The sequence below is a fragment of the Camelina sativa genome, chromosome 8 (assembly GCF_000633955.1).
Source record: "Camelina sativa cultivar DH55 chromosome 8, Cs, whole genome shotgun sequence".
Classification (NCBI taxonomy): domain Eukaryota; kingdom Viridiplantae; phylum Streptophyta; class Magnoliopsida; order Brassicales; family Brassicaceae; genus Camelina; species Camelina sativa.
In genome coordinates, this window is record NC_025692.1 from 2,365,677 (window position 1) to 2,377,008 (window position 11,332).

Consider the following 11,332-nt stretch of genomic DNA (forward strand, 5'->3'; position numbering starts at 1 on the left):
TTAATACGATCAGTTACTAAGAGTATTACACTAAACAGACCCGCCACATCGGTTCCATAAAACACCCCCCAATAAAAGAGAAACAAAACAACACGCCAAATTCACCGGTCGGGTTGAATTTCTCTTTGGTCTACCCGGTTATCGCTACTGATTGCATTAGTTTTCCCTCGAGGAAAACTCCTTTGTGACGCCAATGAATCTATCTACCTTGCTCACCAAAATCAGCTAAAGATCATCTCTTGATTCAATCCCTGTGATTAAAAAAAAAACATTTGAAGGAAAAACTCTCGTATGATATTGATTCCACATGATCCCTTGGGTTGAAAGCCTTCTAGAGAGGAAAGAGAGTTTACCACTAGTCTTCCTCTTCATCAACCAAAACCATCTCAGGGATTCCTTTTGTTGTAAAACTTGTACATTTTACTTGCAATGTGTCTCCCTCTTCAAACTCTGTTTCTTCATTATCCTGTACTCATACATAGTAAGCAAGCAAGAATTAAGTATCGCTTCAACTTAACTAAGAACATGGGAGAACAAGTAAAAGGGTAACTTTCTGAAACATACCTCGAATTTGTACATACCGCGGATTCCACCACCTAAATCAAGAACCAATCCAAGGGGTCGAACCTGTTGCACCTTGGCCATCATCTCTGTTCCTATTTTCAGTTCTCGGGTACTAACCGTTGCACTCTCTTCCGCCTTGTTCTCATATTGATCCTCCTTCCTAGTTGATTTCTTAGCTTTTGAAGATGATACTAGATTAGAATCAGAAACTATTGAAGCTGTGCTATTGTTTTTCGGAGAAGCGGGTTTTAGTTTCCTGTCTTGCTTCAGAGTCTCACCACATTCAGCTATAATTTCTTCTGGAGCACAAAGTTCAAGTGCCTCTTTTTCCTTTTGTGACGCAGTCAGTTTAGAGGCAGTGGATTTGGGTTTCCGGTCTGGTTTCGGTGTTGCGGCGCGTTTAGGTTTGTTGTTCTTGTCCACAGGGGAAGATTTCTCTGCCTCATCACACTCTACAGCAGTACGGATGACAACTGCAGGAACTGCTAACTTAGATTTCTGAGGTGGCGTAACGATACTGGGCATGCTTGCAACTGTCTCTCCAACACTAGACGTTTCTATGGAGACTGTTGACGACTCTTTCATCACCGGGTATTTCTCAGGATCAGATTCTGGTTTGCGTTTGGGTTTGGGCGACAATGCTTTGAGAGATAATTTAATGTTACCGCGGACATCGGTATCGATGCACTTCACCGTGATGTAGTTGCCAATAGATAATACATCTGAAACCTTGGAGACCTGGAGGGTTGCATAAACACATGGTAAGTTTAAACCAAATCTCAACTAGAGTAATGGCAAACAAACAAGAAAACTCCGAGATCGTCGCTCTAAGCATTGGCAGGGAGAAACATCTAGGTTTACTTGAGAAAACCATAGGGAGAAACATTTAGGTTTACTTGAGAAGCGGACACAGTTTTTCATTAAGAAAGCTTACTGGTTCATGAGATAGCTCAGACATATGTAGTAGACCTTGCTGACCACCACTGAACTCAACAAATGCACCGTACTCTTTTATAGTTACCACTGTGCCTTTGTACACCTCACCAGCAACTATTTCACGACCAATGATGAGGTCAACCTGAGGACATGCATATAATCAGAATTCATGGAGAATCACTGATCAATTAAAAGCTGAGCTGGCGGAAAGATACCTTTTCTTGAGCCTTTTCCATCACAGCCTGATTCTTGGCAACAATAGTTAATGTTCCATCGTTAATAGACAATCTTGCACCTAAACAAAGAAACTTCTTTTATCAGAAAAAATCTTCCAGCGAAACTATAAGAAACCATGTGAATATTATTCATAAGTTTATGAATTCCATTTTGAAACTACAATCTTAAAAGCACTTGACTTCTTCAATCCAACACGATCTTTTTAGTCTTTAAAGGTCACCCTTGAGTTTTCTTCTCAACTCTTTCTATCCAAATAAAGAAGCTTTTAACAATTAAAGTTGAAGTCAATAAATAACCTGTTTCCTCTTCAATTTTTCTCTTGAGTACACCCATAGGTCCGATCAAGCTACGAAGTGAGTCATTGCTGTACTTCAACGTTGCTGCAAGACAGACATAAGTTCTGGAGTTTGAGCAGGGGAAATCCTATTAGTTAAGGTTACCGAAGATACAAGTGGGAGAGAGACCTAGCCGAGGAGAAGAAGCCCCATCCTGGCTTCGTGGGGAATTTATGTTTCTCTCCATGTGGTCAAGAATCTGAAGACGGGCTTCACGTGCATTTTCTAAGGATTCACAAACTATGTCCAACGGTATTCCAGCTGGCTTTATATCCAGCTGAATCGCTGTCACACCATTTCGTGTGCCAGCAATCTTGAAATCCATATCTCCCAGATGATCTTCCAAACCCTGAGAAACCAATGTATGTATTGCTATAAAATCTATTTTTATTAACTTAATACTACTCATGGTTAAATAGACAAAGGTTATATTAACTACTGCACTGCCGCACATTTCAGTTTCATGATTAATCTGATCACATAACAAGAAAAGACAACAAATTAAAAGNCTTCTCAACTCTTTCTATCCAAATAAAGAAGCTTTTAACAATTAAAGTTGAAGTCAATAAATAACCTGTTTCCTCTTCAATCTTTCTCTTGAGTACACCCATAGGTCCGATCAAGCTACGAAGTGAGTCATTGCTGTACTTCAACGTTGCTGCAAGACAGACATAAGTTCTGGAGTTTGAGCAGGGGAAATCCTATTAGTTAAGGTTACCGAAGATACAAGTGGGAGAGAGACCTAGCCGAGGAGAAGAAGCCCCATCCTGGCTTCGTGGGGAATTTATGTTTCTCTCCATGTGGTCAAGAATCTGAAGACGGGCTTCACGTGCATTTTCTAAGGATTCACAAACTATGTCCAACGGTATTCCAGCTGGCTTTATATCCAGCTGAATCGCTGTCACACCATTTCGTGTGCCAGCAATCTTGAAATCCATATCTCCCAGATGATCTTCCAAACCCTGAGAAACCAATGTATGTATTGCTATAAAATCTATTTTTATTAACTTAATACTACTCATGGTTAAATAGACAAAGGTTATATTAACTACTGCACTGCCGCACATTTCAGTTTCATGATTAATCTGATCACATAACAAGAAAAGACAACAAATTAAAAGAAGAGAACTCACCAGAATATCAGTTACTATACGGTAGTCCTTTATTTCACCACTTGATGGATCTACATCGGTGACAAGACCAACGGAGACACCCGCAACATGAGCTCGCAGAGGGATTCCGGCATCCATTAATGCCATACTACCTGAGAAGCGAAACGCCTTTCATTATGAAGTAAAATAGAAACACATGATAGTTTGCACCGGCTTGCAAAAACAAAATACAAACTGGCCTGTGAGTGAGAATGAATACCTCCGCAAACGCTTGCCATTGACGTGGATCCATCTGAGGACATTACTTCTGAATTTATACGAACTGTATAAGGAAAAGCCTCTTCAGGGGGCAAGACAGCAAGCAATGCTTTCTCAGCAAGCGTTCCTACAGAAATGGTAAAACGCAGTCAAGCATAAAGCACAGAAAAAATTTCCTTAGATGACAAAAACACTAGTATGTCAAAGAAAAATAAGACAAAAAGATCTATGTTCTATTATAAGCTAGAGTTTGATATACTTGAGGACATTAAACGCAAATAGAAAAAAAGGAATCAAAGACCTTACCATGACCAACTTCACGCCTGTTAAGGCCACCTCGTTTTCCGACTTCATTTGTACAATATGGAGGAAAGCTGTAGTGAAGCATAAATCTCTTTTTCGGGGGGCCAACAAGGGAATCCAAGCTTTGTGCATCTCCCGGGGCTCCAAGTGTGACAGTACAGAGCACCTTTTAACACACATACAAAACATCTTTAAGCAAGATTCTCATTAAATGCAGTTGACTGATTAAGCTTGTCTCCAACAACTTCAGGCTACATTTTTTGAACCGGCAATAGAATGAAACTAAGCTAGGAAAGCAACCCATATAAATGATACAAAGCACAGAGTAATGTCATTGCTTACAATGTAAAAATTCAGGGATTTTTTTAACCATCTGCTACCTAATACCACGAGATTCTCTTTTTTTTTGGTTTGGTGCAAAAGGTTTACATTAATAGGCTTTTTTGGGAAGTAGAGGTTTCTACCATAATTTTATACACTCTGCAACTAAAGTTTCAGGACGAACCTGCGTATCTCCACGTGAGAAAAGTGCTGATCCATGCAGCGCAGGTAAATAACTGGATTCGCAATAGATGGGCCTAACTTCATCAAGATTTCTCCCGTCAACTCGAAATCCATCTGATATCATCCTTGAACGGACTACCTGATATTTTAGTCAAAGTGAAATAGTAGTAAGACAGTGAACAAAGGAGAAAAATGCAAAAGCCTATAACACATTACTAGTGACTGTCTTTGCAATCTCTTGAGATGTGTCTGAAAGTAAAATGAAATTCATAAACTTATGAATAATAATTGATTAGACAAAAGATAATTGATATTGCTATTTCTTATTTAATTATCTGATTCAAGTGCTCGTTTTTATGTCAAGTTTATCAGGACGGGTTCGCCCAAAATAAGAGCAAAGAGGAACCAAATATAATTCCAAATTTACAAAGCCTACCTTCTTTCTCACTGTATCAACAGCCTTTGGAAGAATGCTCAAGCTTTCTTGATCACCTTCTTCTTCAAATACTCTTCTTACATCTTTTCCAATGTTATCTAGAGCCTCTCCACGTTCAAACTGGATATATAAAATTATCAGGCTAGGAGCTTAAAATCAAATTTTGAGATGGAAACAAAGCGAGCACACACCTTTCCATAAGAAGGGTCAGTAAAGACGGATTCAATACGCGTTGCAGCCAAGTCAGTCACTTTTTCTAAAGTTTTCTCAGAAAGCATGGACAATTTGTACTCCTTCTTTTGTTTCCCAGCTTTTTCTGCCAATCTTATTTGGGGATCAAGGTACTTAACAGCCTGTGTAAAAAAAACGATTCAAGACTAGGAACTCCAAGAAAGGTTACATTGTACTAGGAACTCCAAGAAAGGTTCTTGAACCTACCTCTGGATGAGCTAGCCTCAGGGCAGCTGCTAAATCTTTCTCTGAGATTTCACGGGCTTGAACATCAATCATCATAGTCTTCTCTCTTGTGCAAGCGTATATCAAATTAAGATCACTTGAGCTAAGCTATACACCGATTTTGACCAAAACAAAAAAAGTCGAAAAAAAAATGAAACAGAGCCGACAATTTGTAAAAATTTAGACAATATACCAATAAATAAACTGCTGTTACCTCATCCATTGTTGGATTGACAACAAACTGCCCATATATCCTTCCTATTCGGATGACTCCAATGGGTCCTCTCCATGGAACATCCGATAGCATTAAGGCAGCTGATGATGCATTAGCTGCTAGTATATCTGGATCCTGCTTCCCATCCGACGATAGAACACTAGCCATTATCTGCATGTGACCAAATTTAACAAATGAAGATAAACCCAAATTTACAAATGAACACTTCCACATAGGTCTATTTCCTACGAAATTAGAGAAAAGAAATCATACCTGAACTTCATGGTAAAACCCTGAAGGAAACAAGGGTCTGATTGGTCTATCAATGAGCCGGCCACATAACAGCTCCCGCTCCTTTGGTGCACCCTCTCTTCGCATATATGTATTTGGAATCAAACCTTGGGCGTATTGCTTCTCTTGATAGTCAACCTGACAGTAGTTCACAAGAAGTATGATAAACATCAGTTTAAAACAAAACACCATGAACCCATCAATTTAAATGACAAACTTCTCTTGCGGGAAAAATTCACAGATTCCTGGAGAATTCTACAAATACATACAACCTAAAAGGTACCAAGCATACACAGACCATTTCTTAATTCCTCACAGATCATAGAGTCCGTAAGACAAATTCAACCATAATAGCTTCAAAATCGGGAAACTATAATGATGAAAAGATATGCAACATACAGTGAGAGGCAAGAAATCTCGGGGCGAGTCGGTCTTAGCACAGGTAACGGTAGAGAGAACTTTGGTCTGGTCCATGCCGAGAACAACGGAGCCATTAGCGAAGCGAGCGATTTTGCCAGTCTCGAACGAGACAACGCGGGATCCGACTTCGAACTCCTCCTTAAAAGATTCCAATATTTTGGTTCCTGCGGAGGCCGGCGAGTCCGGATCAGAGGGAGCGAAACCAAGGCGGCCAGAGCAGATGGTACGAAAACCTAAAGCACGCCATGCGAGAAGATTTGGAAGAGAAGATGACCTAGCTCGATTCACAATCGATGACATTACACATACACTGAGAGAGAGAGAGAGAGAGAGAGAGAGAGAGAGGCGGAGACGAGAGGGAGAACGGTAAAGGGTTTAACGCACCGGTGAAGTTGAGACTGAGCCGACAACATATAACTAAAAGAAAGGGTTTTAGCGGTCCCGGTCCGGTACGGTTCTGCTACAACCGAATTTTCTTAACATTTAATTAAACCGACCCCCATGATCTCCTGTTTTAGTTAATTTTGAGCATTGGATACATACAACTAGAGCCTGCGTGTGTTTTAAACGTGAAGTTTATTAACTTATTAACTTGGGATACTCATAATGTAGATCGCCATTGAAGGCAAGAAAACTCATGTTTGATACGAAATGTAAAATAGATACTGTCACTAGTAATTCTTAAATTAAAACAACTTGGAACTATGAAACAAAAACGTTTTTTTATTTCCAACAAAAAATCATTCAACCGCCAACATCATTTAGTTTTATGCTACGTTATGAAATTATTATGGCGAGCATTATTTTTGTATTGTTCTCAGAAATGTTCAGACAAGAGGGATTTCGTGGAGCTGTGTTTTGAGCTTGGAGGCCACTGCATCAATGAACTCTTCCGTGTTCAAATACGAATCCCTACTCGCCCTGCATCAAAAGTTTCATGAAACCCATCAAGAGCAATAATACAACAGTAACAGGCTAACAGCATTAAAACTGAATGCAATACGAATTGGTTTGGCTTTGGCTAAATGGTTTCCTATCAATATACACAACTTAATTTGAAGACTTGCCAGCACATTCTTCAGTTTCTTCGGATCAGTTTCAGATTCAATTTCGGGTTTACTTGGTTATAAGTTTTAATCATTTAGACGGTTTGAGCTCTTTTTTTGTTACATGCAAATGACCAGTAATGGAAAAGTTGCTGCTAATGAGGAAAGGAAGGGCTACTTACTTGGGACCATGAATTAAAAGGGCTAGATCCTTGGTCATTTTCCCTGTCTCAACAGTGTTTACACACGATGACTCAAGCTTCTTGACGAAATCCATTAGTTTTTCGTTCTTATCCAGTTTTGCCCTTAAGCAGTAAAAAGGGCAGAAGACTCCATCAGATGATGATCAAGAGGAAGCACAAGAACGTTGCAAGTGGAATAGATAGATACATGAATAAACGCAGAACTCAGTTAGCTAATCTAGCTAGAATAGCAAAACATAGGATGATAAAGTTGTGTGTGAAAGTCTGAAAGAGGCTTAGATACCTGTGTTCCAAGCCTCGTGTCCATGCAAATATGGAGGCGATGCTGTTAGTACTGGTTTCTTGTCCCTTTTGGTGCAGTCGAAAGTGTCGAGTTACAGTTCCATGAGCCGCCTCTGACTCGAGTGTTTTCCCATCAGCAGACAACTGCAACAAATTCTATCATGTACAGACTTTTTTTTGCAAAGAGAATTGATACTTGACTGTAGGTTTATGATACAAACCAAAACGGAGGTCATGAGACCTAATGAGCCAAACCCTACATTTAAAGAAGGAAAAACAATAAGAAGTGTTAAGTATGTTACTTGCTTTACACAAATAAACATTCAAGGATTGTAGGTTTAAATTATACCTTGGGCAAGAAGATCACTTTGAACATCACCATCGTAATTTTTGCACGCCCAGACATAGCCACCTTCGCTTTTTACTGCGTAAGCCACCATGTCATCGATCAAGCGGTGCTCATACCTACAACAACAATACCATTTACATATTACCTTTACTAACGAAAAGGGAAGCAAGATGCAAACTTTAAGTAAGAGCATAAAGATATTAACCAGATTGAGTGCTCTTCAAACTTTTGCTTCCAATTCGCCTCATAAACTTCTTGAAATATGTCCTTGAACCTGTATTGTTCAACCAGATTATAGAGCAGCTCGCTTATGCAAACCCGAGACTTAGAGATCATCAAGAAGGCGGGAACATAGAAAACAAACCTGCCATCATATTTCTTGAGAATTGTGTTCTTGGTGCTCAAGTATAGTGGCCATTTCTTATTAAATGCGATCGCCATAGATGATTCAGCAAAACCTCGAATTGACTGGCATATCACAAAACACAGTATGGTGGTTAATAAAATCTTGACAACCAGAGTGAATAAAACTAAAGCCAATTAATAAAAGAGACATACCTCATCTACATTGTACATAGCTAGTGCGACTCCTGGGCCTTTGAAATCATATACACCTAGCTCCACAGGTGCGTTCCCATCTTGTGGGACTAATAAGACAATGAGACTTATTCACTTCAATCTGAACTAAATAATTGAAGAATCATCATGGTCTAATGAATATAGTTTGGTATGGTCTTACCAAAAACCATTTTCAACTTTCCTGGCCCATTAATAACTGTATCAGTGGCACGATACTGGTCACCAAAGGCATGCCTACCAATGCATATTGGTTTTTTCCAACCTGTAAAGACAAAAAGAATTGAGTTCTCACGTGGTATCTATATACATATCCTAACATAGATTCATAGCAAGGCAACAAAAGTTACCAGGAACAAGCCGGGGGATATTGCTGCACATGATAGGTTCACGGAATACAGTTCCTGGAAAACATTGAAAACTTTATGTAAAAACAATGAAGATTGAAAAAGAACCTGCTAACTGGATGAAATAAAAAGTTGCAAAGCAATTTAACCAAGATATCCCTATTCTGAAAACATGCATTGTTCTTTAATAATAGAGAGACAAACCATCTAAAATGTTTCTGATTGTCCCATTAGGACTCCTCCACATTGATTTCAGTCCAAACTCCTTTACTCTACCCTCATCTGCCAAAAAATAACAAAGGGAAGATATAAAAATGCTTCCTATGATGCAAACAAGCAGCATATGTGTTGCGAACGACATAAAATACCAGGAGTTATAGTGGCACATTTGATAGCAACGTTGTACCTGCAAACGTAAACAGTTTAAAGCGCAAAATCAATTTAATTTCACATAGAGAAAGAGTAATATCGAATTTAAGCCACACAAAAAAAAAGGCAATCATTTGTTGAAAAAAGAGTCTGCAAAGGCGAAATAAGAGGCCAAAACTACAAACTACAATTCAGGCTTCAAAATGTTTTCTAATACAAACGAGAATCTAAACCAAAGAAAACGCAAAGAATCAGTAACACTTACTTAAGAGCTGCTTCTGCACTTTCAACTGTAACCTTGTCATCAGTAGCATCACGATTCAGAATCCCCAAGTCGAAGTACTTAATGTCCAAATCCAGATAAGGAAGAATAAGCTACAAACATAAGAAAACAACATGTGAGCTCAGTCCAAAAATATATAATCAAAAGGTACAAACTTGGTGATAAATTACATCCTTACTTTCTCCTTTATCATAGTCCATATCACCCTCGTCATCTCATCGCCTGAACATTTCCAAAGTATATATAAAAAAATTAAAAAAAAAAAAAAAACATTCTCTGGGATACCAAACTTAGCAAGGAACACAAGCAAATCACTTTTTAAGATATCATCCAAAACCAATTATCTAGAAATTAACATTTTCTATGATTCTAAGTACCAATCATAGAGCCTCACCATCCATTTCAACTATAGGGTTCTGAACCTGAATTTTATCAGAACCGCCTGAAGAGGCAAAACATCGAACAGATGATGCGCGTAGAAACTGAACGGGAAAAGCGACGCGATTCCTCGAAACGCCACCCGAGAATATACCGGAATTGAGAAATCCCGGAGACTTCCATGAATTCCGAGTGGAAACGAACGAAGACGATAAACCAGCAGCGGTTGATGAAGATAACATGGCGGCGAGGCTAGCACTGTACGTGAAAGCGCCGTGCGTGAGCTTATTCAGCATCCGAGACTCCGCACTCAAAACTCTTTTCGTTCGACGTCGACCACTGACTGAATCTGACTGACGCGTCGGCAAGTTTATTGTTAAAAGTGTGCTCTGAGCTATATTACGATGACGGTTCCGGCGAAAAAGGAAAGAGAAGAAACAAAAAAAAAAAAGGAGAACCGAATTTTAAGTAGGCCCAACGAAAGGCCCAGTCAAATTAATCTCTGTGCTACAAACCAATCCGGATTAGCCGGTTCGAATTGACCAAATCTGTAATATGGTCCGGTTAGTCTCAATTTCCGATTTTGATTTGTAAACAAAAAGAAAAAAGGAAAGCGAAAACCCTACTGAGAGGTTTTATTTCTTTGTCTGGTCAGATTTGTTTCTCACAAACATCATTACCCAAACTCCATTGTTAGCTCAGCTCAAGTTCTTACCTTCTCTTCTTAATCTTCCTCTGTGAGTATCTTCGATTTTTACTATTGCTTTCTGTTTATTTTCTTATAGAAGCCGTCGCTTTGTCTAGTCGTTGTGTTTCCTAAGGTTTCTGGATCCTTAATCAAACTTAATTATCAATGTGTTTGAACTGTTTAATGTTGCTTAGCTTTGTATTGATAATTAGTTTGCGATTATATATCTGTGATTTGTGAGAATCAATTGTTTGTTAAGTAATTAACACGAGACTTTGACTTTTCAGGACAGAACTGGTTGTACCTTAATCTACAAGTGATTCCGTAATCTCAAGATGTTACCAACTGAGTCAAAGAAATCCTTGTCATTCAAAAGGTGTATTGAAGTTGGAGACTTGGTAATTGTTTACGAGAGACATGATGTGATGAAACCTGTGAAAGTAAGCAAAGACGGTGTGCTTCAGAACCGTTTTGGTTTCTATAAACACTCTGATTGGATCGGGAAGCCATTAGGGACGAAAGTATTCAGCAACAAGGGTAAATTTGTGTACTTGTTGGCTCCAACTCCTGAGCTATGGACATTGGTTTTAAGCCACAGGACTCAGATTCTTTACATTGCGGATATTAGCTTCGTTGTTATGTATCTAGAAGTTGTGCCTGGCTGTGTTGTTCTTGAGTCAGGCACAGGAAGTGGTTCGCTTTCTACTTCACTTGCTCGAGCTGTGGCTCCAACTGGACATGTGTA

General features: G+C 39.1%; 3 protein-coding genes across 4 annotated transcripts in view; 1 reads left to right on the forward strand and 2 right to left on the reverse strand.

The window, feature by feature from the left end:
- LOC104705731 (polyribonucleotide nucleotidyltransferase 2, mitochondrial-like) lies at positions 13 to 6,451 on the reverse strand. The gene is made up of 17 exons (XM_010421798.2): positions 6,046 to 6,451; positions 5,629 to 5,784; positions 5,356 to 5,526; positions 5,124 to 5,249; positions 4,877 to 5,038; positions 4,686 to 4,805; positions 4,251 to 4,388; positions 3,749 to 3,911; positions 3,444 to 3,569; positions 3,206 to 3,336; positions 2,815 to 3,034; positions 2,647 to 2,730; positions 1,716 to 1,795; positions 1,499 to 1,642; positions 565 to 1,302; positions 354 to 466; positions 13 to 251 (listed from the first exon to the last, which is right to left on the reverse strand). Exons 1-16 carry the CDS (start codon positions 6,364 to 6,366, stop codon positions 356 to 358), a joined length of 2,991 nt encoding a protein of 996 aa, XP_010420100.1. The 5' UTR covers positions 6,367 to 6,451; the 3' UTR covers positions 13 to 251; positions 354 to 355.
- On the reverse strand, positions 6,770 to 10,340 carry LOC104705732 (isocitrate dehydrogenase [NADP], chloroplastic/mitochondrial). Its single transcript, XM_010421799.2, has 15 exons — positions 9,916 to 10,340; positions 9,700 to 9,743; positions 9,504 to 9,613; positions 9,238 to 9,275; positions 9,074 to 9,151; positions 8,873 to 8,926; positions 8,686 to 8,787; positions 8,505 to 8,593; positions 8,311 to 8,414; positions 8,152 to 8,220; positions 7,947 to 8,062; positions 7,819 to 7,853; positions 7,599 to 7,741; positions 7,295 to 7,417; positions 6,770 to 6,987 (listed from the first exon to the last, which is right to left on the reverse strand). Exons 1-15 carry the CDS (start codon positions 10,193 to 10,195, stop codon positions 6,894 to 6,896), a joined length of 1,479 nt encoding a protein of 492 aa, XP_010420101.1. The 5' UTR covers positions 10,196 to 10,340; the 3' UTR covers positions 6,770 to 6,893.
- Positions 10,514 to 11,332, forward strand: part of LOC104705733 (tRNA (adenine(58)-N(1))-methyltransferase catalytic subunit TRMT61A-like) — an 11,086-nt gene continuing 10,267 nt past the window's right edge. Inside the window, exons 1-2 of one of the 2 annotated variants that reach the window (XM_019228563.1) lie at positions 10,514 to 10,636; positions 10,875 to 11,325. In XM_019228563.1, the coding sequence (XP_019084108.1) occupies positions 10,923 to 11,325 (403 nt within the window). In that variant the 5' untranslated portion in view covers positions 10,514 to 10,636; positions 10,875 to 10,922. The remainder of the gene's footprint in view (positions 10,637 to 10,874; positions 11,326 to 11,332) is intronic. The other variant, XM_019228562.1, reaches the window with a different exon arrangement.

What these genes read in the sequence shown, in the direction of transcription:
- LOC104705731 (XM_010421798.2), bottom strand. Translation starts at nt 6,366, where the DNA reads ATGTCATCGATTGTGAATCGAGCTAGGTCATCTTCTCTTCCAAATCTT. An exon ending in GGTTTTACCATGAAGTTCAG is followed by an intron (nt 5,527 to 5,628) that starts GTATGATTTCTT and finishes GGTCACATGCAG; the next exon opens with ATAATGGCTAGTGTTCTATC. An exon ending in GCGGTATGTACAAATTCGAG is followed by an intron (nt 467 to 564) that starts GTATGTTTCAGA and finishes GTATGAGTACAG; the next exon opens with GATAATGAAGAAACAGAGTT.
- LOC104705732 (XM_010421799.2), bottom strand. Translation starts at nt 10,195, where the DNA reads ATGCTGAATAAGCTCACGCACGGCGCTTTCACGTACAGTGCTAGCCTC. An exon ending in TTTGAAGAGCACTCAATCTG is followed by an intron (nt 8,063 to 8,151) that starts GTTAATATCTTT and finishes TTGTTGTTGTAG; the next exon opens with GTATGAGCACCGCTTGATCG. An exon ending in ACACGAGGCTTGGAACACAG is followed by an intron (nt 7,418 to 7,598) that starts GTATCTAAGCCT and finishes TTACTGCTTAAG; the next exon opens with GGCAAAACTGGATAAGAACG.